Here is a 25,235-nt window from a genome sequence, read left to right on the forward strand (position 1 = left end):
CTGAACATGTAATTGGGGAATAGAAACCAGGTGTGTAGAAAAATACAAAACAAATGGAAAATGAAAAGTGGATCTGCAATGGCTAGAAAAACCGGTGAAGTCGACCGCCGAACGCCGCCCGAACAAGGAGAGGGACCCCCCTTGATGCGCGGCTCCAGCAGTCCCCCGACACCGACCTCGGGGTTGACCCGGAGGACGAGGTGCAGGGTGATCCAGATGGAGATGGTGGAAATCCCGCAGCATCGAAGGGTCCAATACGTCCTCCACCGGCACCCAGCATCTCTCCTCCGGACTGTACCCCTGCCACTCCATGAGGTACTGAAGGCCCCTTGCCCGACGCCTCGAGTCCAGTATGGCTGGAACTGCATACGCCGGGGCCCCCTCGATGTCCAGAGGGGGCAGAGGAAACTCCCGCACCTCAGACTCCTGGAGTGGACCAGCCACCACCAGCCTGAGGAGAGACACATGGAACGAGGGGTTAATACAGTAATCTGGAGGAAGCTGTAACGTGTAGCAAACCTCGTTCAGTCTCCTCAGGACTTTGAATGGCCCCACAAACAGCGGGCCCAGCTTCCGGCAGGGCATGCGGAGGGGCAGGTTTCTGGTCGAGAGCCAGACCCGGTCCCACGGTACGAACACCGGGACCTCACTGCGGTGGCGGTCTGTGCTTGCTTTCTGACACCTCACGGCCCGCTGAAGGTGCACATGAGCGGCGTCCCATGTCTCCTCCGAGCGCCTAAACCAGTCGTCCATCGCAGGAACCTCAATCTGGCTCTGATGCCAAAGCGCCAGAACTGGCTGGTACCCCAGTACGTACTGGAAGGGGGAGAAGTTAATAGAGGAGTGGCGGAGCGAGTTCTGGGCCATCTCTTCCCAGTGTATGAACGCCGCCCACTCCCCCGGCCGGTCCTGGCAATACGACCGCAGAAACCTACCCACATCCTGATTCACTCTCTCCACCTGCCCGTTACTCTCGGGGTGAAAACTCGAGGTAAGGCAGACCGAGACCCACAGACATTCCATGAACGCCTTCCAGACCCTTGACGTAAACTGGGGACCTCGATCAGATACTATGTCCTCTGGCACCCCGTAGTGCCGGAAGACATGTGTAAACAGGGCCTCCGCAGTCTGTAGGGCCGTAGGGAGACCGGGCAAAGGGAGGAGATGACAGAACTTAGAAAAACGATCCACAACGACCAGGATCGTGGTGTTACCCTGTGATGGAGGAAGATCGGTTATGAAATCCACCGGCAGGTGCAACCACGGCCGTTGTGGAACGGGTAAGGGTTGTAACCTCCCTCTGGGCAGGTGCCTGGGAGCTTTGCACTGGGCGCACACCGAGCAGGAGGAGACATAAACCCTCACGTCCTTAGCTAAAGTTGACCACCAGCACTTCCCACTAAGACAGCGCACTGTCCGACTGATGCCCGGATGACCAGAGGAGGGTGACGTATGGGCCCAATAGATCAAATGGTCGCAGACAGCAGACAAAACGTACAGACACCCAGCTGGACATTGGGGGGGAGTGGGCTCTGTACGTAACGCCCGCTCAATGTCCTCATCCTGCTCCCACACTACCGGTGCCACCAGGCAAGAGGCCGGGAGTATGGGAGTGGGATCCATGGGCCGCTCCTCTGTGTCATACATTTGGGACAGTGTGTCTGCCTTAGCGTTCTGGGAACCTGGTCTGTAGGACAGGGTGAAGACAAAACGGATAAAGAACATGACCCACCTTGCCTGGCGAGGTTTCAGTCTCCTCGCCGCCCAGATGTACTCTAGATTGCGGTGGTCGGTCCAGATGAGAAAAGGGTGTTTAGCCCCCTCAAGCCAATGTCTCCACGCCTTCAAGGCCTTGATGACAGCCAACAGCTCCTGGTCACCCACGTCATAGTTTCGCTCCACCAGGCTGAGCTTCTTCGAATTGAAGGCACAGGAGCGGAGCTTTGGTGGCGTACCCGAGCGCTGAGATAGCACGGCTCCTATCCCAGCCTCGGATGCGTCCACCTCCACTATGAATGCCAAAGAGGGATCCGGATGAGCCAGCATGGGAGCCAAGGTAAACAGAGCCTTCAGGTGACCAAAAGCCCTGTCTGCCTCAGTCGACCACTGCAAGCGCACCAGGCCCCCCTTCGGCAGTGAGGTAATGGGAGCCGCCACCTCACCAAAACCCAGGATAAACCTCCGGTAGTAATTGGCAAACCCTAAAAACCGCTGCACTTCCTTTACTGTGGTGGGAGTCGGCCAATTACACACGGCGGAAATGCGGTCACTCTCCATCTCCACCCCTGATGTGGAAATGCGGTACCCTAGGAAGGAGACAGACTGTTGAAAAAACAGGCATTTCTCAGCCTTGACGTACAGGTCATGCTCCAACAGTCGACTAAGCACCTTGCGCACCAAGGACACATGCTCGGCGCGTGTAGCTGAGTATATCAGAATGTTGTCGATATACACCACTACACCCTGCCCGTGCAGGTCCTGGAAAATCTTGTCTACAAAGGCCTGGAAGACTGATGGAGCATTCATCAACCCGTATGGCATGACGAGGTACTCATAGTGCCCTGAGGTGGTGCTAAATGCCGTCTTCCACGTGTCCCCCTCCCGGATACGCACCAGGTTGTAAGCGCTCCTGAGATCCAATTTTGTGAAGAAGCGCCCCATGCATTGACTCGATCGCACTGGCGATGAGAGGCAGCGGGTAACTGTACCGCACAGTGATCTGATTGATACCTCTATAGTCAATACACTGGTGCAGACCTCCATCCTTTTTATTCACAAAAAAGAAACTCGAGGAGGCAGGTGAAGTGGAGGGCCGAACGTATCTCTGCCCCAGGGATTCGGAGACATATGTTTCCATAGCCGCCGTCTCCTCTTGCGACAGGGGATACACGTGACTCCTGGGAAGTGCTGCGTCTACCAGGTGATTTATCGCACAATCGCCTCGTCGATGGGGTGGTAATTGAGTCGCCTTCTTCTTTCAGATGGTGAGAGCAAATCGGAATATTCAGAGGGGACGCGCACGGTGGAGACCTGGTCTAGACTTTCCACCGTAGTAGCACCGACGGAAACCCCTAAACACCTCCCCGAGCACTTTCGTGACCCACCCTGTGAGAGCTCTCTGTTGCCACGAAATAGTGGGGTCATGACAGGCCAACCAGGGTAGGCCCAGCACCACAGGAAACGCAGGAGAATCAATAAGGAAGAGACTGATTCTCTCCTTGTGATCCTCCTGCGTAACCATGCCCAGTGGAGCGGTGGCCTGCCTAATTAGCCCTGACCCTAATGGTCGACTATGCAGGGCGTGCACAGGGAAAGGCATATCCACAGGAACAATGGGGATCCCTAAACAATGGGCAAATTATCTGTCAATAAAATTCCCAGCTGTGCCTGAATCTATGCGCGCCTGATGCTGGGAATGAGGGGAAAACTCAGGAAAATGAATAAACAAAAACATGTGAGCAACAGGGGGCTCTAGGTGAGCCTGGTACCGACTCACCTGGGGTGACACGAGAGTGCCCTGCCTGCTACCTCGACTCCTACCTCCCCAGCACCGACCGGCAGTGTGCCCTCTGCGGTCACAGATGGTGCCTGGATTGGCCCCTCCTCCAGGCGCCCTAATTGCAGCCCCTCCCAGCTCCATGGGCGTCAGAGCGGTGGTGCTGGGGGATGGAATCGTCAGACCCCGATCTGGACGTCTGCGGTTAGCCAGCAGGTTATCCAACCTTATGGACATGTCCACCAGCTGGTCGAAGGTCAGAGTTGTGTCCCTACAGGCCAACTCCCGACGGACGTCCTCACGCAAACTACAACGGTAGTGAACGATCAGGGCCCTGTCGTTCCACCCCGCGCCGGCGGCCAGGGTCCGGAAGTCCAATGCGAACTCATGTGCGCTCCTCGTGCCCTGCCTCAGGTGGATGAGATGTTCACCCGCCGCTCTACCCTTAGGCGGGTGGTCGAAGACTGCCCTGAAGCGGCGGGTGAAATCCTTGAATTGGTCCAGCACCGCTCCTCCTTCCTCCCATACGGCATTGGCCCAATCCAGGGCTTTCCCTGAGAGACAGGAGACGAGGGCGGATACGCTCTCGCTCCCCCAAGGGGCCGGGTGCACGGTCGCCAGGTAGAGCTCCAGTTGGAATAGGAAACCCTGACATTCCGCTGCCTTCCCATCGTACTCCCTCTGAAGGGAGAGCCGAATCCCACTGGAACCGGGTGAAGGAAGGGTGATCAGTGGTGTCCTTGGTGGTGCTGGCGGAGGCTCTGGAGGAACTCCTCTTCTCTCCCAGCGCTCCATCGTCTGTAGGACGCAATCCATGCGGTGCCGCGATGCAGTATCGCCTCATGCTGCTGGACGCGCTCCTCAACCCCTAGTACCGGGGTAACTGCTCCTGCTGACTCCATTTGTGGTGCGTGTTTCCGTCAGGCTGTGAGTAACTGGTGCATGGAATCAGGCGCAGGAGACTAGAGATGAGTGTACAAGGTCATTTATTCCACAAACAGCACCAGTATAAAACAAATATTACAGGTACGTGAAATTACCTGTCACTCGTAAATAACGGGCGTGATAACGAACCTGGCAAACAGTACCAGCCAACAAGTAACGACCTGAACATTATATACAAACACGCACACAAACATGGGGGAAACAGAGGGTTAAATAATGAACATGTAATTGGAGAATAGAAACCAGGTGTGTAGAAAACAAAACAAATGGAAAATGAAAAGTGGATCGGCGATGGCTAGAAAGTCGGTGACATCGACCGCCGAACTCCGCCCGAACAAGGAGAAGGACCAACTTCGGTGGAAGTCGTGACAAGGTCAAAATTATCCCAAATGACTTACATTTTTAAATAGTCCATATTGATACAGAAACACTAAACAATTATTTAGATTTGTTAAGAACAAGTTGATTGACAAAGTCATAAAACATTTGAAGAATTTAATAAACAAACTTTGGGCTGTTATGACAAAAATATGCCCCTGGGGTCAAAATGTCCCCAGTTGGTAGTTTAAGAGTTAAAAGGCTGATCTATTCTCAGACCGGTCTGGAGAGAGTAGAGTGCAACTTGACCAAAGAAAAAGAACATTAGAAATTGTTGTCCACAGACCAAACATACTAATTTCCCCATGATTTAAATTTAGATTGAATATGAAATACTGTACTGGACATTGTTATTTATTTCAGATAAAAAATGTGTATCTGGGACTTAAATCAACCAGAAAACATAACAGTAATAACATATCCAACAACAATTTCATGGCATGAAATAAGAGTTTCCCTGTGAAACAGAATTGAGCAAAGAGGACCTAAAAATGCATATTAAACACAATCATTACATTATGCATATTGAGTACTTTCTGAATTATTTCTGAACTTTCTCAATTTGGATAAAAATCTGTGTAATTTCACCCACACTTCAGAGAAAATATATGTTAGCCTACACAGTAAAAACATAACAAAAATAAAGCCAGAAGGACAAGAAATGTAGCTAATGGGTTCACTCAATCTTTGCTCACAGTGATATGAATGTATCAAAACTTGTTGAGTCGAATTACTAATTAATGTGTGCCTTTGGAAGGCAACACTGTACATTGGTTCAGCTATATGCCCAAATGTTGAGAAAACACACAATCCTATTGCAGCCTTTCAGTTGTATGGTGAATCAACAAACTCTGCTCAAAGTGAGCTGAATTTGAACAAGCTTGTTGAGTAAAATTACAAATTTATGTTTGCTCAAAACTACTCAAAACCATTTCCCAGCATGCTCTATCGCAGGTTGATTTTCAGAATTGTTTGTTTTCAATACCTGTGTTTTTGCGTTGATTGGTTGATTAATCGTATAATCTTTTGCTACACAAACATAAATAACATACATTTTTCTAAACTAATCCAAGCTGTTAGTAGTCTCAATAATTCATCTTCCATACACCTACCCTGGCCATCATTCTCAATGCAGTTTGAGGGTGAATAAATGTTCCAATTGTTGAATATCCTCACTCTGGCTGGATTCTAAAAGGGATTAAACAACATTTTGCAAGCCAGAATGTGACTTGCCGGCTTAATACAGCCTATAAACCAGGAGTTTCAGACCACTGTGTTAGGGTGTAACTTGGCCCTCAAAGAAAAGCCTTATGATATATGTAATGTATTGTCATAAACAGTTTCATTTTACACTGGGAAATATGCAAACAATTGTATGTTGAATCAACAGGAATGCTATTTTGTTGAGCAAACTCACAATCATGTTGCAGCTGGAAGCCTCATGCAAACGTACATTGAATAAAAATAATTACAGTGTACTTTATGGTCTAATTATTTTTCTCCATCTCTCATTAATCTATCTTTCATTTCCCTCCTCCCTCTGTATTCCTCTCACTTTACCTCTGCCTCTCCAACTTCTCAAGTCCAGCCTTCTGCTCCTATTTATTTACCCTCCCACCATCCCTCCTCTTCCCCTTTACGCTTCGTCCTCTCTCACTCTCTTCTTCCTGTTGCCTTCTACGTTTTTTGCGTTTTTAGAACCTGTTCTCTTTTCTCTCTCCCGTCTATCGCACAATTCCTTGCCCCTCCTCTGGCTTTTATACTATTTCGCGGGAATCTCTTTAAATTCCGTATCCCAACTCTAAAAAAAATAAGCTGTCTTAACTTTTGATTTCTTTGGCTTATCGGAAATGATGATATCAAGGCAATACCCCATCTGAAATGCCACCCAGTGCGTCTCTGGACGCCTGAAGCAGCACATAGATTTGGTAAAGGCAATTTTCTGTTATTTTCTCTACTATTGAAAGAGGGGACGGAGGGTGTGTAGCCCGCTGTGATATACGCCAATACAGTCCTGCGGTCACTGGTCTTAACCAATGATTGAATGGTTTTAACCTGAGAATCACTAGTTGATTTACAGTCTGTTTTCAACGTCCAGCTCCACGGGAATCTGTCACAGGTGAGTTACGACTTTTATTATAGGCTGTATTCAGAAGTCAGGAGAGATATTCAAAGTGCTGTGAGTTGTGGTCCGTTTCAATTGAATCATTGTAGGTTTATTTACTTTTTTAAAAGTATTATTTCTAGTGAATTCTGACTGGGCTAATGCATTTTTTCTTCGAGTGAAGTTCTAAATATTTGTCATGAATTTGCCAAGGGATTCAGCAACATGAGACAAATAATATAAAAACTGTTTTGAATGACACTGTTCGAGAACAATCTATAGTTTATTCCTCTGCATCCTCATAATACCCATCAAGGCCAATCAATTGTTCAATTTTTGTTTCCGGTCCCATTAGCCGTTATTTTGCAGTTCGTGGTGAGTTCTTTCTGGGCAGGTTTGAGTAGAAGAGATTAGCGTTTTGCGCGCCAGTTAATGACTTGTCATTATTTCAATGAGTAGGTGTGTGTTGTCTGGACGTCTTCTGATCCTTTTTGTATTTATTTAACGAGGCAAGTCAGTTAAGAACAAATCATTATTTACAATGACGGCCTACCCTGGCCAAACCCTAACCCAGACGACGCTGGGCCAATTGTGCGCTGCCCTATGGGACTCCCAATCACAGGCAGTTGTGATACAGCCTGGAATCGAACCAGGTCTGTAGTGACGCCTCTATCAATGAGATGCAGTGCCTTAGACCGCTGCGCTACTCGGGAGCCCACCCAAGGACAATAAACTGGTCAACCGATGCAGAGCAATGACCTCCAATTCTGTCTCACAGCATTATATGATGTGTGTCACTATCAGACACAGAATAAAGATAGGCACGTGACAATTATGAGAAGTGGGTATATGACCTTTGATAATATTGCATTGTGTACTCAACAAGGCTAAGGAAAGATGTACAGACCTATTTGTATTCTATATAAACAAACAATAGAGTGAAAATATGTTTAATACTATCATGTCAATCTCACTGAAAGTCAGACCTGATTGCATGCTATCCAAAGCTCCTATCAATTTGAGAGTGCTTACTTTTCCGCAGCCCCATCACTCATCTTATCAGTCAGGCATTTTGAAATCACAGATTTAACCTTTAAAGCATATTATTGACAAATGTTTGAGAGTTGCAATTGGCAGAACACAGAGAAGAAATATTTCACCAAGAATCTGATACTGTCCAGAATGGGAGAAGAATGAGGAAGTTCTGATAATGCAGTGATAATGAGAATCAAGTGGGAGAGATGACTTTACGTTGTTTGCTCCCTGGGTAAACTCTGTCCTTGCTCTAGTGTTTGTTCCTCCTCTATTTGGATACATATTATCCATCTGTTCTCTCAGCCTGTCCAATATAACATTATGCACACGGAGAACTTGGTCTCTTGTTAAAGACTCAGTCTAGACCACTGTATTAATCACTCTCTTTTCCCCCTCAAGATGTCGCAAGAGGGACTCTCCCATTGAATTCACTCCTGGAGAATAGTCATGATGGTTTCAGGGACGAGGTGGATTCTCTTCTGCCTCTTTCTACTGGGGGAGAGAACAGGACGTAAGGGAAACAAGACATTTTAGTCATTTAGCAGACGCTCTTATCCAGACTGACTTACAATTAGTACATTCATCTTAAAATAGCGATGTTGGACAACCACATATCGCAGTCATAGTAAGTACATTTTCCTCAATAAAGTAGCTGCCAGCAAAGTCAGTGCTAGTGGGAGGAGGAGGGGGGGGTCAACTGCGAGTTCATGAAAGGCCATTTTTATTTATAATTTAAAAAAATGGGGGGGGTGCTGTGGGATTCTTTAAGATATTCTTTGAAGAAGTAGGAGACAGTTATAGAGGTACTGTTAATTCTACGGGATGTTTCCATACTGAATAGTACAACTTTAATAATTTCTCTCAAAAGTACCTCCCAGAGTGACTCTGCTTTCAAAGAGCTATGTGTCAAAGGTCAGATTTTGGTTTAGCAAAATGAAAGTGGAATATTCAGAGACGTAAAAAAAAAACCTTTGAAAGTTCAGTCAGGGGGCTCTCCCCAGTTAGCTGTGTTCAGTCCGAGAACAACAAGCTGTATTTTAGTAATAGTGGGCTAACAGCCACTGACTGGAAGAAGAGAGCAAGAACCAGAGACTGAGATGTAGACAGTGAGGCTGAGTGAGAGGGCTTGTCTGAGACCAGAGCAGTCGAGTGGAGCACTAGTGTGTTTATGTGGCGGATTGACAGACTTGTTTGTCAGTGAGAGCAGAGAGTCTGCTGCTGACCCCGTCCATCCTGCCTATTACCAAACCTCACACCAAGTTCACATGGTCTCTCTGTGTTGTCTTTTTCAGGGACATCAAGTGTTTTATTTCTCATTTTATCTCTCCCACCAGAGACCCAATCTATATTAGTTTGTCCTCAATGTCCCCTGTAAACAGAGTATACAGCCGTAGCTCCATCTTGAGTGACATCTGGTTGTCTTTAAACTCTGCAGTTGACTGTGGGGAACTTCAGTGCTCTCTGTCTCCAGCGGGGGAGCTTCACCCTGTGCAGGGGCTGTTGGAGCGCTTTGAGGCCGGCCCGGGCTGTGCAGCCAGAGAGAGTGGAGAGAAAGAGACCCATGTGATCGCTGTGGGGAGAGGAACACGCAGCCCTGACAAACAGGTGCTCCCTCTCTGTTTCTCACAGTAGGACACACCCACAATCACTCCCAATACATTGTGCCTCCTTACCCTGACCCCCTCTCTTCCCTTCTAGGTGACTGTGCTCCTGAGACCCCTGTCTCTGTCTCATCCTCCCCGTCAAACCCTCATCCTGGTACTGAGCTCCAAGCAACCAGTGCGCTGGTGGCTGGAGGCTGTGAGACTACCCCCGGATCTGCCTGTATTGGTGCAGGTCAGTCTGTGTGTGGTGTGTGTACCTCTTTTAGTCATTCATCTGTCATTCACTCCAAAAAAAACCCAGTTTTGATGAGAGTATTTACTTCCTCCCGTGAGGAACTGATGAAAATACTGACCCCTCCAGTGTGTTTGTGTGTATGTCTGTGCAAGTGTGTTGTTTTAGAAACATAGGCCCCCACAAATGAATGTTTCTATTACTATGTGTTATCATGTCTCTCTATGTAACCACAGTGTCTCCCCTTTGCCCCAGGTCTCTCCTAACTCTACAGTGCAGCCCTCCAGTCTGGCAGTGCAGGTGCAGCCTGTGCCCTCTCTGCCTTTCCGTCCGCGGGCTTTGCTACGCTGGGCAATGCATCGGCATGGCTCCTTGTCCTCCCTCACACACACAGCCAGTGCCAACCGCGTCTACGTCCGCGTGGGCGAGGGTGAGCCCGCCCCACACACATACAACTAATACACGACCCTGGTCTTTCTGACCTTCTCTCTTCCTCTCCAACCAAGTCTCCCCTCTGCCCTCCAGATACCACCATGCCCAGCGTGTGCCAGCTGCAGTCTCTGTTCCTGTCACACAACTACCTGACCTCTGACCTGCAGCCACAGGAAGTACAGGGCTGTTCTCCAGTTGGCGGAGGCAACCCAGAAGTGCATGTCATCAAGCTCCGTTCAGCAGGGTCAGGGCTTTGTGGGTAAGTTTAGGACGTCTCCAGCATGTGGAGAATATCAATCTCTGAAGCTGTTCAAGTAATACAATGTTGAGCTATTGAGTTATCCCTTAATCATTTTATATGCATTTTGTCCCTCTATGCCTTTCAGTGACCGGTCTCTCCCTCTATCCCAGCTCTCTGCAGGTGGAGGTGACTATTTCTCTGGTGCCCCCAGTGGCCAATGCTGGGTGGCACAAGTTGGTGCTGATCCTCAGTAGTGCTGTTCCAGTCAACTGGGCTCTCACAGTCCCAGGGCTCCGGGGACACATCTCTGTCTATGTGAGGACCTTATCCATTAAAACTTGACACATTATGGTATTTCTCCTATCATGTGGGCTAGAATGGGTCCTTCACCTGTTCTGGAGTTTGGTATAAAAGTCATAAAAGGTTTATAAGTGAAAAATAATGATGAAATGGACAAAATAGCTAAAGAAATTAAAGGAGCAATACAATCATTGAGTGAAGGCCAAGCTAAACAAAATTTCAAAACCTCAACGTGAGTTCAAAATATCAATGGACATATATCTCAGGTTATTTTGTTTTTAAATAAACACATTCAACTTGGCTTTGACAGGGCTTGCCATGTTATCTTGTAACACAAACATCCCATTTATGCATTTTTTCCCCAACCATTTCTCTATCTACCTTGTTCTTTCCACTCAGTCCTCCAACAGCGTGTCCCCACTCTACCCTCCAGAGCCTGACCTGACACTGACTAGCATTCTCACCTCTGACCTCTCTACCACCCATGACCTTTTGAGCTGGGCCAATCAGAGTGGCTTTCCCAAAGTGGCCTCATACACAGAGGCTGACCTGGCCAATCATTTTGTGATCAGACTGGCTGGGGGAGGGACAGGTCAGGACCTGTGTGTGTCTCTTGTGTCCCTCATTGTGTGAGTGAACTGGATGGTTTATTTTGTGTTTCCTAACCGTGTGTTTGTGTTGGTGTTTCTCCTGATTAATTATGTTGTCTCTCTATATTGAAGGTCATGATATCCCTAAAAAGGTGCTGTTCTGTGTGTTAGCACACCTCTCTCTTTCTCTCCCTCCCCACAGAAGGTGGCCCCCCTGTGCGTATGCTGGATGGCATGCACCCTTGGGTCCAGGAGCACAGGCTGAGGCAGTGGCTGAGTGAGGGAGGTGGAAGGACCAGTGGGGGCTGGGAGGCCGTCAGTGTGCAGTGTCAGGACGGACGACTCAACGTGGCCGTGGACAGACACATTCTGCAGGTCACTTTCACTATGTGGTTGTACTTGTAGTTTAGCGTGTTAGCAAGGTTATGGTTGTACTGGTGGTTTCGCGTGTTAGCGAGGTTATGGTTGTACTGGTAGTTTAGCGTGTTAGCCTGTTAGCGAGGTTATGTCATACAAATACCAATATACTGCATGTAGACCTAGAGTGTATTGTAGGTTCTTATGATGGTACTTAGTGTCGCTTTTGTGATGCTCTCTTTCACACAGACCCTGTCTCTCCCGGTGTCGGAGGTGACACTGCGGGATCCTCAGTGCCTGGCCCAGTCTAACAGCAGCCATTTCTTGTTGGCATTCCCGGTCATTTCCTGTGGGACTGAAGGGCTGCTACAGGGAGAGCCCAGAGGGGTGCAGTACAAAAATGCGGTAAGACAGAGAGGTGGTTTTAAAGGGTAAAATATTTTAACATGTTTTGTGAAATGTTTCTGCAACGTTTGTGTCTCCACATGTTTTGCAATGTTTTTGTCTCACCAAAATGGGGTCCAAAATGGTAATGGAGCCATGCTTCTGGGTGCAGCTGTTTACAAGTGATTCTGTGCTAAACACAGTCAGCAGAAAGAGAAAGAGCTGTGCAATTGGGACGTCCAGCAGCCTCATCAGAGAGGCAGATCTGATGGGGGGATAGAGCAGGGATGGGCTTCCCTTAGGTGGGGAGGGGGAGAGGGACATGGAGGTCACTATTGGAGCCCCTCACTGTGTGTGTGTGTGTCTCTGTCTCTGTGTATCTGTGTGTGAGATTGAGATAGATGGCGAGAGACGCACAGTAGAAAGGCAGAGGACGAGAGAAGAGAGTAGAAGAGCTCGGCTTTAATTGTGTTGTTGTTGGTTAGTGTGATCTGAAGGGCCCCTGCGGTTGTGTAAGTAGTCTGTCTTATCTCCCCCAGGCACCACATGGGTGACCTAGGTCAGAGTGTCCGGAACACTGCTGATCAGCCTGAGTGTAGCTAGGCCTGGGGACAGGAGTGTGGGAGCAGGGGGCTGGGTAGTGGGAGTGGTGGAGGTCTGAGAGGAGGGAGGCAGTGAGACAGACATGTAGCATGTGAATGAACTAGGATCTACTAATCTATCTACTGATCTCTCACTGACCTATCTGCTCTAGTGTTTCAACTCTTACAGTACATGACTTGCCATGTTTTGTCTATCCATCCTCTCAGGTGTTACTATGGAGAAGCAAGCCTCTGGTTGCTGTGGGCAATGAGACAGACGAGGAGCCCACAGAGTCGACTCCACTGGTCATACATGTGAGATGATACAGGTTGTGTGTGTGTGTGTGGTCCAATTTCACTTCATATTAGTGTGTGTGTGTTTGGTGTGTGTGTGTGTGAGAGAGAGACATGTATATCTATGCTTGTCCTTATCATTCCATACATCTCCCTCTTTTCCATTGTCCTCTTAGTTCAGCTGTTTGGCTGCAGTCTCCAGTGTCCCAAGCCTTCCTGTGGAGCAGCCCACTCTGCAGGGGCTGGGGCCTCTCACAAGGGCTAGGGCCGGCCCACTGGTCTCACTGCAGCTGTTTGTTACAGAGGGCTATGAGCAGAGGCAGACCGGTCCTTGTGCCATCACTGCTGACAACCGTGTCTATGTGGAGGTCAGTTTGCCTAGCTATGTGTGTGTGTGTTTAATTGTCTGTCTGCCTGTCTGTATGTCTGTCTATCTGCTGATGTAGCTCCTGCTGCAAGTACTACTTGTGTTTCTCCCTCTGATAGTCTTCTACAGTATCAGCTGCCTCAAGTCCAGAGCAGACTTCCTCCAGAAGGCTATTGTAATCACATCTAGATATGTCACAATAAGTCATTTTTATAAGAACTCTGTAGCCCTGCTATTACAGCACTAGAGCACAGCAGGTTGAAACAGAGACCTACAAATTACAGTACTAGTGTAATTACAATACTTATTACACTTACAAAATATCAACTCAGTAATAAGACCATGGTAAAGTAATGCGTTACCCATATTGTCTCTGACTGTTTTTGCCAAGCTTTCCACCAACGGAGCCCTCGGTGGGGGTGTGGAGGTGCGGTCCTGCATGGTGTCTCCCCTATCAGACCCCCGTGTGTCCCCTGGCTGGTCAGTCATTAGAGACGGCTGCTCTGCTGACTCCTCACTGACACTCAGCAACATGACACGTGGCCAAGAGGACGAGGAGGAGGAAGAGGAGGAATATTATGAAGAGGAAGAGGAGGTACCTAGAGTCCTATCATTCAGGCATCCAGGAAGGGCTTGGAGGAACAAAGCAGGATTGAGAAAAAGAGAACACGTTGGGAAGAGGGGTCGAGGAGGACGAGCCAAAAGGAAGGAGAGCGATGGAGGAATGGGAGGAGAGGAGGACCAGATACACAGTCTGAGGTTCAGTTTTGTCCTTCGGCCCATCTACAACAACTCTGTCCAGTTCCTGCACTGTTGCATCCGTCTCTGTGGCCCTGAGTCAGTGACCCAGGGGCCTCCAACGGCCATAATACAGAGTGGCTGTCCAAATCCCTGGGGCCTCCGTATCCCTGCCCTCGTATCCAAACTACCCAGCCAACAGGTACAGTACATGTTCTATATTCATAATGACTAGTAGTATTAATGACTAAAAGTAATGACTTGGGTGGCTGCCCATGTTGCCTATACCTAAATCTGCCACTGCTTATCCTCCTCTCTCTTCTCTCTGTCAGTGTGAGTACAGAAACTTCTCCAGACCCATGCTGGTCTATCAGCCTGTTGGTGTGGCCAGACAGCAGGCGCCACCTGCTGGTGAGTAGTAGATGGTCATTGGTGGTGTGGACCACACCACATGGGCCTGAAGTAATTCACTTTCACTCTGTGTAAAATGGTGTTTCTTTCTTCTTATCCAACTCTCTCTTTCTCTCTCTAGGTCAGAGAGGTCAAATGCCCAGTGTGTCTGAGCTGCCCAAGCCTATCCCAGCCCACAGCAGTAAGTAACTGTAACTTTAACCCTAGCCTCAACCCTAACCCTACCTTCAGGTCCACACCCTGGTTAAACCCTAACCCTCAACCCTAACGCTAGTGGTTCAACCCTAACCCTAGTGGTTCAACCCTAACCCTAGCCTCAACGCTAACCCTAGTGGTTCAACCCTAACCCTCAACGCTAACGCTAGTGGTTCAACCCTATCTCTAGCCTCAACACTAACCCTTGTTTCATGTCCACACCCTGGTTCAACCCTAACCCTAGTGGTTCAACGCTAACCCTAGTGGTTCAACCCTAACCCTAGCCTCAACGCTAACCCTAGTGGTTCAACCCTAACCCTAGCCTCAACGCTAACCCTAGTGGTTCAACCCTAACCCTAGCCTCAATGCTAACCCTAGCGGTTCAACCCTAGCCTCAACCCTAACCCTAGTGGTTCAACCCTAACCCTCAACCCTAACCCTAGTGGTTCAACCCTAACCCTAGTGGTTCAACCCTAACCCTAGTGGTTCAACCCTAACGCTAACGCTAGTGGTTCAACCCTATCTCTAGCCTCAACACTAACCCTTGTTTTATGTCCACACCCTGGTTCAACCCTAACCCTAGTGGTTCAACCCTAACCCTCAACACTAACCCTAGCTTCATGTCCACACCCTGGTTCAACCCTAACCCTAGCCTCAACACTAACCCTAGTGGTTCAACCCTAACCCTAGCCTCAACGCTAACCCTAGTGGTTCAACCCTAACCCTAGCCTCAACGCTAACCCTAGTGGTTCAACCCTAACCCTAGCCTCAACGCTAACTCTAGTGGTTCAACCCTAACCCTAGCCTCAATGCTAACCCTAGCGGTTCAACCCTAACCCTAGCCTCAACGCTAACCCTAGTGGTTCAACCCTAGCACCAACGCTAACCCTGGCGGTTCATTCCTAACCCTAGCACCAACGCTAACCCTAGCAGTTTAACCCTAGCCCCAACGCTAACCCTAGCAGTTTAACCCTAGCCCCAACGCTAACCCTAGCTGTTTAACCCTAGCCTCAACGCTAACCCTAGCGGTTCAACCCTAACCCTAGCCTCAACGTTAACCCTAGTAGTTCAACCCTAACCCTAGCCTCAACGCTAACCCTAATTGTTCAACCCTAACCCTAGCCTCAACGCTAACCCTAGTAGTTCATCCCTAACCCTAGCCTCAACGCTAACCCTAGTAGTTCAACCCTAACCCTAGCCTCAACGCTAACCCTAGTAGTTCAACCCTAGCCTCAACGCTAACCCTAGCGGTTCAACCCTAACCCTAGCCTCAACGTTAACCCTAGTAGTTCAACCCTAACCCTAGCCTCAACGCTAACCCTAGTTGTTCAACCCTAACCCTAGCCTCAACGCTAACCCTAGTAGTTCATCCCTAACCCTAGCCTCAACGCTAACCCTAGTAGTTCAACCCTAACCCTAGCCTCAACGCTAACCCTAGTAGTTCAACCCTAGCCTCAACGCTAACCCTAGTGGTTCAACCCTAACCCTAGCCTCAACGCTAACCCTAGTGGTTCAACCCTAACCCTAGCCTCAACGCTAACCCTAGTAGTTCAAACCTAACCCTAGCCTCAACGCTAACCCTAGCAGTTCAACCCTAGCCTCAACCCTAACCCTTGTTTCATGTCCACACCCTGGTTCAACCCTAACCCTAGTGGTTCAACCCTAACCCTAGCCTCAACGCTAACCCTAGCAGTTCAACCCTAGCCTCATCCCTAACCCTTGTTTCATGTCCACACCCTGGTTCAACCCTAACCCTAGCTTCATGTCCACACCCTGGTTCAACCCTAACCCTAGCTTCATGTCCACTCCCTGGTTCAACCCTAACCCTAGCGGTTCAACCCTAGCTATAACCATAATATCAACTCCCGGATGTTCCTACATGTGTTAGTTATCACAACTGTGATAGTAACTTGGATTTGGCTTAACTACTACTTTTCCCTCCCATGTTTTTGTCACCCAGGCTCTGGGGTAGACGCAGGCTCAGTTTTGGGGATTGTGTTTGTTGCTTTCCTTCTGGGCATCAGCCTGATGGGGGCGCTATGGTGCATCTACTCTCACACAGGTAACCACACGGGACAGTTTGTAAAGTCTATCCTGGACCAAAGGCCAAAATACTGAGTTATACCACCATATTCACATAAACAGAGAACATTCTATACCTGCTGCTACTTTTTCTAGTTATATGTACATATCTACCATGATTACCTCGTACCCCTGCACATCGACTCAGTTCCCCTTATATATAGCCAAGTTATCGTTACTCATTCTATTATTTCTCTATTTTCCTTTCTCTCTGTGTTGTTGGGAAGGGCTGTTAGTCTATACTGTTAGTGTGGACTGTTAGTCTACATCGAAGGATGTGACAAATAACATTTGATTTGATTTGACCTGGTGTAAGAGAAGATACTATTATAACTTTCTTATGATTTTTGAGAGAAATACTGGGTTTATTCACCATGTATAAATGTTAATGACACACTTGACATGTGATTGGTTGCAGGGGCTCCTCCACCAACCAGAAGAGGGGGCCTGATCGAGAATACTAACCCTGCCTTATTAGACTCTTCCAACAGCTCTGTGTAGAGTTGAGATGGAACGTGAGCAACACACACAGCAGCTGGGGGACCACAAAGTAAAGAGAATGTCAAATTTAGACTAGTATTCTATAGACTTATCATGTCACTAGCGCCCTTTGTGAATTAGTCAAGCACCTGCAGATTGCAATAGTGATATCTCATATCATGTGTAAGAAATACAATATTATCATTCGCTATCTCATTTTCAGTGTTTCCTCTGGTAAATCTGAGACCGAGGGTAAAGTGGGGCAGAAGATGAAACACCTGGTGTGTGTCTGTGAGTGTGTCAGACCTGGGTTCAAATACATGCATATTTACGTATTTGTTATTTAAATGCTTATTTTCTGTGTATTTTTGAAAATACACTTGCCTGTGTAGTTGAGAATTTCCAAATTCATTCAAATATTTAAGTACTGAAAAATATCCAGATACTTACTTTGAAATGTCTTTGAAAGTAATTGAAATACCCTAAATAGTTTTTGAACCCAGGTCTGGTGTGTGTGTGTGTGTGACCACATATACACTGAGTATACAAAACATTGAGAACACCTTCTCTTTCCATGACATAGACTAACCAGGTGAATCCAGGTGAAAGCTAAGATACCTTATTGATGCCACTTGTTAAATCCACTTCAATCAGTGTAGATGAAGGGGAGGAGAGGTTAAATAATACTTTTTTCCCCTTGAGACAATTAAGACATGGATTGTGTGTGTGTACCATTCAGAGGGTGAATGGGCAAGACAAAGTATTTAAGTGCCTTTGAACAGGATATGGTAGTAGGTGCCAGGCACACTGGTTTGAGTCAGGAATTGCAACGCTGCTGAGTTTTTCACCCACAGCAGTTTGCTGTGTGTATCAAAAATGGTCCACTACCTAAAGGACACAACTGTAGGAAGCATTGGAGTCAACATGGGCCAGCATCCCTGTGGAATGCTTTCGATACCTTGTACAGTCCATGCCCCAACTAATTGAGGCTGTTCTGAGGGCAAGGGGGGGGTGGGGTGGTGTGTGTGCAACTCAATATTAGGAAGGTGTCCATAATGTTTTGTGTACTTGGTGTACACATGCTTGAAGCAATGAGATGTGTAAAGGTCTGCAAGACTGAAACTACATGAATGTCTACAGATACATGGCCTCAGCAACTCCTCAAAGTGTTGGATGAAATACTAGTCAGTGCATTTGATCCATTATACTGTATCTACAATGTCATAACTAGAATGGAATGGTGTGACTACTGGCTATAGGATGAGCATGAATCTGAACCTAGCCTAGTCTAATGTTACAACAGAAACAAGCACTACAGAGTTTAAAGAGGAACACATGAAGTCAAATATATGTCTTGAGTAGAATATGTGTGAGGGGAATTGCCATTATCCAGATCCTTATTGTATATATCTATGTTGTAATTGTGACCCTTTGTTTGAGATTATCTGTGCTGTTGCTATTTAAATTAAATATCTGAGACCGAGTTTTTGTGTTTTATCCTAAAAATAAAGTGTGGGTGAGAACAATGAATGACGCCCCAGAAATTCTAAACTTAAACAGAGTATTTCATTTTTTTTCTATCTAAATCCCTTTTAATATATACTCATGCTGACCAGGCTGTGACACTGAAAATATACAGTCACGTTGTGTCGCTATAGTTGTGGAGCATCATTTCAACATAATCATCGTCTCTCTCTGCTCGTACTGCAGTCAAAGACATTATTTCTCACATGTTCCACATGGCCTGATTGTATATTATTATGCCCTTGGGTGGGCTGCCACAGTGAAGTGAAAATGGCAGCTTCATTCATACACCAACAATGGGAGCTACAATTGCAACGGCTCTGAGGAAAATGGCCAATTAAAGTGGGAAATAGGGCTTGTTTTGTCACTCTTCAAACCACCTGTCCTTTTAGACATACAGCACAGTAGAGACCAGAGCCTAAAGGGCTGGATTCAATCCGTAGCGTTAAAGCGTGACTGACATTTAAAGGCAATGTTTCCGCGTTGGCGGAGACAGCATTCGTGGTAAATGTTGCATATGTTGGCTCAATCGAAAATGACCTTTACATTTCAACCGGCTACAACGCTGAGCTTCTGCGCTATGGACGGAATCCAGCTCGCACAATATATATGACATTGCTAGAGATGTTAAAGTGATCAGGTCCCCTCAAGCACTATCCAAACGGTCAACCTGAAAAGCTGTGAGCGAAAGCAAATCCACAAAAACAAATGCCCAAATAACTTGAACACAATGTGCTTAGCCTCAGTCACTGATCAAAGTACCATTATAAATACGGAACTGCAAATACCAGTCAACAATCTCTATACAAAGCACTCATTCTTGTGCTACATACAGTACTTGTGTAATACAAATCTCCATTATACCCATGGCCTCAGCTCTGTGTGTACATGCTGCAATGAAAACATTGTGTCTCCTGGTGGCGCTGTAGGTCCAGTCTGCGCTGGAATTTGCTTTGGCAGTACGTGCAGCTGAAGGGCCAGAAGCTGCTGTGTTTACGGCTGTGGGTGATGAGGTTGGAGCTCTGGCTGAAGGCCTTGCCACACACCTGGCATACATGGGGCTTCTCACCTGAGACAGACAGGGACAGACAGCAGGACATGACATGGAATTCAAGAAGAGAGATACTCTGTGACAGCAGCCAGTGTGTAGGGCAGATTCCTAACTTCAGATGTAAGCGACCTTTGCACAATGTGTATGTCAGTTGTACTGTGTTGTACACACACCAGCTGACCTATGTTCAACACACACTATGCTCATTTGTGTATGTGTCCTTACAGTGTACCTCCCCGCACATCAAATCAAATACATTTGTATTGGTCACATACACATGGTAATCAGATATTAATGCGAGTGTAGCGAAATGCTTGTGCTTCTAGTTCCAACAGTGCAGTAATATCTAACAAGTAATCTAACAATTCCCCAACAACTACCTAATGCACACAAATCTAAAGGGATGGAATAAGAATATGTACATATAAATATATGGATGAGCGATGGCTGAGCGGCATAGGCAAGCTGCAATAGATGATATAAGATAAAGTATATACATATACCTGTGTGTATGAAGGTGTGTTTCTTCATGTCTGACTTCTGGTGGAACCTCTTGCCACAGTACTGGCAGGGGTAGGGCCTGGTGTCAGAGTGGATGAGCAGGTGGGTGGACAGGGTGGAGGAGCGCTTGAATACCTTCCCACACTCCTTACAGCTATAGCTACGCTCCTGGAACACACACATTCACAGAGATGTGGTCAGGATTTTGCCATGGGTATTTTTATATAGTTTGTGTTGGGAAGTGGAGAGACCTCCACCAATGTACTTCTGCCAGATATACCTTTGGTCTTCCGTACGTGTCCAGGGCTTGTTTGAACTCGTAGGGGTGCTCTGGGGCTTTGGCTGATGTGGCCAATGGGACTGCATGCACGCATGTACGTGACCTGAGTAAATGAGTCTTCAGTACAGCTCCTGAGGACAAGACCTGAGAAAAGAGAAAGCTAAGAGTAACAGGAGATGTAGCTCATACTCCCAGAGATGTCAACCATATTCAACACAATTACCCATCACAGCCTCAATTCTCACACCAAACAAATCTGCTGTTATGTCATTTTCTGACATGTCACAGAGCCCTGTCGAGTACAATTTCCACCACTCTACTGTCACTGTTGTCTCAGGTCACAAACACCAAACAGTATCTAATTTATTCTATTTTAGTCATGCCTGAAGGGGTTTGCATGGTTTGGAACCACACACTTTTGGTTGATACACCCTATAAGGGTAGATGTGCTGTTCTGATTATATTGTAATTCCTGACCCTTGCTGGTTCTTCTTACCTTTTCACATAGGGGGCATGGGCTGGTGGAGTTGAGGTCCATATGTGGCCTGTGGCTCAGTAAGACATGGACCAGTTTCTCCAGCTCCCTCTCTCTGTCAGGGCCCCGGGGCCAATGTAGGGACCAGGGTAGGGCAGACTCGGAAGGCTCCACACCATCGTACCCTCCGGTTTCTGTGGAGTAAGTGGCATACTAGTAGATTGAGTTTGAAATTAAAAAAATATATTTTGGATTTGATAAAGATAGTTATGACAATCAAATTGAAGCAATGTGAAGTGTTTAACGCGATGGAATACAAATATAACAAATATCTACATCTACTTATTTATTATTGACAATAAATAGAGTGTAGAGCCATAAAGTCAGGATCAGTTGGGTACCTCCAGACCAGCTGGTCCAGAGGTCAGCTGGCGAGGTGCTGTGTGGTCTGGTTGCCATGGCATCCCAGCTAGGGCAGGGGTATTCCAGGGTGTCCTTGACCTCTGACCCTGAGCACAGGTTGCCCTGGTCCTCCTGGAAGGGGCTCCGATGTGGGCACCTTACTTCCCGCCACGCCCTGTTCTGCCTGTCGTGATGATTTGTATGAGGTTGTGGCTGGTCAGGGTTTGTGTGTCTGGTGCCTTTAGAGAAGCAAGGGGGATGAGACCCTGGTCTCTTACTCTTGACCAGGAATGAGCGAGGCATGACAGAGCTGAGGCAAGGGGAAGGTGGCGAGAGTGAGAGAGATAAATACCTACAGAACAGACAAGAGACGAGGAGTCATTCGAAATTCACTTAATGACAGATTCTTTGACAAAGTGTTCCTCTGTATTAAAGAACAACAATGAACTAATATTATTTATAGATTTTTCATTTCATTTTTCTACAAATACCAATGCCCTATACATACATTGAGTATACCAAACAATAAGAGCGCCTTCCTAATATTGAGTTGTTGCACTCAATTCGTCGGGGCATGGACTCTATAAGGTGGGGAAGCGTTCCACAGTTTTGCTGGCCCACGTTAACTCCAATGCTTCCCACAGTTGTGTCCTTTAGGTATTGGACCATTATTGATACACACGGGAAACTGTTGAGTGTGAAAAACCCAGTAGCCTTGCAGTACTTTACACAACCGGTGCACCGGTCCTTCTACCATACACTGTTCAAAGGCATTTAAATGTTTTGTCTTGTCCATTCACCCTCTGAATGGCACATATAAACTATCCATGTCTCAATTATCTCATGGGTTCTTTAACCTGTCTCCTCCCCTTCATCTACACTGATTAAAGTGACATTGTTAAGTGATTATAGCTTTCACCTGGATTTACCTGGTCACTCTACTGTATGTCATGAAAAAAGAACATGTTCCTAATGTTTTGTACACTCAGTATATTTATCCACAGAATCATTCACCTCCCTTTCTGAATTTCTGGAGAATGTGAAATGTGTTGGGTTCGTAATGATATTTTTCTACAATTAAGTAAGGGACATAAAATAGTTTGATATATAAATATGTGTTTCTGCTGTAAGAGATTGCGACATTAGAGATAATACATTTTTGATAACATTAACTTTCATAAATGAATTTTCCACGTAATGTAACGTAGTCATTCATCAAATTTTTGAAAAATGTATTATCACTAAAAATTGCTATGTGATAATGTACAATTACAGATTGGCACACATTTACACACATCACACTTATAGTAAGCTGTAATGTCACTCATGTTGCTCTGCGTTAGTATTCCTTATCTTCGTATGTCAATGTGAAACACACACACCTGTTGATAAATAATCAGTTAAAATGCCAAAGCCTGTGGTTTGGGTAAGAAATGCATCATGGGCACCTGCACACTGTTTAAAAAAACACATTTCAAAAGCAGGTCTTTCTCTGAGGACTACCCGACTCCGTCAAGCAATTCAAACTGAAATCTCACGATCTGTTGTGAAAAATACATTTTGAGCTTTTACTAAATAGATATACGTCTCTTTAAGTTTTTAAAAGTTTCTAAATATGACATATGTAAACCAAATCATTCATAAAATAGCATACAATCCTACCATACAATGCAATCAAATTACAAATGCAACATATTTCCTTTGCAATTCTCCTAATGATATTCACAATTCTACACATTATCAGAATATATTGTTTTACCATTAATCACATATTAATAAACGACACAGACTTTTGTAAAAACAATAACCTATTTTGGTCAGTTTTCAGTCAAGCTCAATCCTAAAAATATCTAATATGTTTTATTGCTCGTCAGTTAAATGTATTAAAATGATTCATATCTGTACTGAATTAACCCTCAAATTCAATAAATATTATGCAAAACATTAAACACCAATCTCATATTATAAAGTTGAAATCTGGAGAGAGGCTGAATTCTGTAACTTACCACTTGTATGCACAGTTGAATCTGGAGTGGTTGCTATCTCTTTGGTGTCGGTAACATCCCCTTTTCTTTACCCTCGCACCCATTAACTGATGACATGACAGAAAACAATTGATTTGGTTTGATTTTGAAGCAGTTGCTGAACAATAGATTGTGGGAAATCTCAACAAAAAACCCACCAGCCAAACTTTACAGTGCATTCAAAGTCTATACCTCAGCGTACAATTCAAAGCATTTACCTAAAGACTAGAAATTAAAAATGTTAATCTGTTAAACTCATACTGTAACATTAATTTGACTCTTACACACATAATTACAGTATGTGACAATGATGCATAACATTGGTTATTTTTCAAGATTTATTCTAATCTACACCAGAGATTTTCTAATCAGAAATAGTCTATCAGCTAGATAAACTGTTTTCCTTGTTTTAGTTTTTGATTGAATAAAACAAATCTGATATTCCCAGTTGTTAACCAACTTCTGTAATGGAAACCTGTGCTCGGTGTTCAGCTTATTGTTCGCATCCTGCCTGTTGTCTTACCTCTAGAGAGGACTGATCCTGCTACCGTACACTAGAAAGGACCAAGCACACATCCAAACCTGTCCATCTTGGTCTGAGAGTCAATGTTCTATGCTACTGAGTCACAGGTAACTTGGAGATACTGGTAGCAACAGTCATACTGAGGGTGGGAAATGTGTACATTAAGGTCACTTGATTGTGTTTAAATATCAAAGTCTCACGTAAAAACAGGGACCTTACTTTAACCATATAATCTTGCTACGGGAAGTTATTGACACACACATCACTGGTGTCTATGCAGTGTGGAATGTGTATAATACACAACCCACACAACTCTCTTCCTGTGACTGAGGTAATTTAAGTGATCTCCACTACAGAAATAGAAACACTCTCCCACACTAGAACAAGGATGAAAAGAGCTGCTAGAAGATGACAGGATTTTACTAAACAAGTGAAGTAAAGAAGTAAGATTGCAAAGATAACTGTATTATAGTTGATGTCCATTGAATTACAGTGAAAACTACATTGGAGATCACTGTATGACTCAGCACACGACATCTTAGATTGAAACAAGTCAGAGGCCCTCAGAACAGCCTCAATTAATCTGGGCATGGACTCTACAAGGTGTCGAAAGCGTTTCACAGGGATGCTGGCCCATGTTGACTCTCATGTGGACCATTCTTGATACACACGGGAAACTGCTTCAAAAACCCAGCAGCATTGCACTTCATGATGGAAACCTGTGTGCCTGGCACCTACTACCATACCCCATTCAAAGGCACTTAAATATTTAGTCTTGCCCATTCACTCTCTGAATTTCACACATACACAATCCATGTCTCACCTGTCTCTAGACTTAAAGGTACTTCTTTAACCTGTCTCCTCCTCTTCATCTACGCTGATTGAAGTGGATTTAACAAGTGACATCAATAAGGGATCATAGCTTTCATCTGGATTCACCTGGTCAGTCTATGTCATTGAAAGAGCAGGTGTTCTTAATGTTTTGTACACTCATTGTATTGTATCCTGTGAGCAGCAGACAGTGGAGTTGAGTGTACCACTGCCTTGATGTTCTGGAGTGGAGCTTGGCAGAGCGCTGTGGTTACTGTGGCGGGGGGCTGGCAGCCTTCTCCCCAGGGTTTCAGCAAGTGCAGGCGAGGGGGGGGCAGGTTGTTGAGACGGGGTGGTAGGCTCGGTAGGTTTGTGTCTCGTCTCTGATGGGGGGTTCAG

General features: G+C 46.1%; 3 protein-coding genes across 8 annotated transcripts in view; 1 reads left to right on the forward strand and 2 right to left on the reverse strand.

Moving 5' to 3' along the window:
• LOC112219368 (guanine nucleotide exchange factor VAV2) overlaps nucleotides 1-25,235 on the reverse strand; it is a 1,336,992-nt gene that overhangs the window by 597,422 nt on the left and 714,335 nt on the right. The window lies entirely within an intron of this gene.
• LOC112226301 (transforming growth factor beta receptor type 3) lies at nucleotides 6,439-17,805 on the forward strand. Its single transcript, XM_024390697.2, has 17 exons — nucleotides 6,439-6,938; nucleotides 8,358-8,469; nucleotides 9,394-9,563; nucleotides 9,657-9,794; nucleotides 10,050-10,224; nucleotides 10,320-10,485; nucleotides 10,638-10,782; nucleotides 11,167-11,359; nucleotides 11,560-11,732; nucleotides 11,964-12,119; nucleotides 12,908-12,994; nucleotides 13,150-13,341; nucleotides 13,732-14,280; nucleotides 14,411-14,489; nucleotides 14,611-14,670; nucleotides 16,645-16,746; nucleotides 17,185-17,805. The coding sequence occupies exons 2-17, from the start codon at nucleotides 8,406-8,408 to the stop codon at nucleotides 17,265-17,267; spliced, it is 2,532 nt and encodes an 843-aa protein (XP_024246465.1). The 5' UTR covers nucleotides 6,439-6,938; nucleotides 8,358-8,405; the 3' UTR covers nucleotides 17,268-17,805.
• Nucleotides 18,794-23,563, reverse strand: LOC112226302 (zinc finger protein Gfi-1b-like). Of its 2 annotated transcripts, XM_024390700.2 has the most exons (6): nucleotides 23,486-23,563; nucleotides 21,479-21,831; nucleotides 21,099-21,271; nucleotides 20,603-20,746; nucleotides 20,325-20,490; nucleotides 18,794-19,839 (listed from the first exon to the last, which is right to left on the reverse strand). In XM_024390700.2, exons 2-6 carry the CDS (start codon nucleotides 21,780-21,782, stop codon nucleotides 19,643-19,645), a joined length of 984 nt encoding a protein of 327 aa, XP_024246468.1. In that variant the 5' UTR covers nucleotides 21,783-21,831; nucleotides 23,486-23,563; the 3' UTR covers nucleotides 18,794-19,642. The 2 variants fall into 2 exon arrangements, with proteins under 2 accessions (XP_024246468.1, XP_024246467.1); XM_024390699.1 differs by having other exon boundaries at nucleotides 18,794-20,490.

This window comes from Oncorhynchus tshawytscha, linkage group LG20 (assembly GCF_018296145.1).
Source record: "Oncorhynchus tshawytscha isolate Ot180627B linkage group LG20, Otsh_v2.0, whole genome shotgun sequence".
Lineage (NCBI taxonomy): Eukaryota > Metazoa > Chordata > Actinopteri > Salmoniformes > Salmonidae > Oncorhynchus > Oncorhynchus tshawytscha.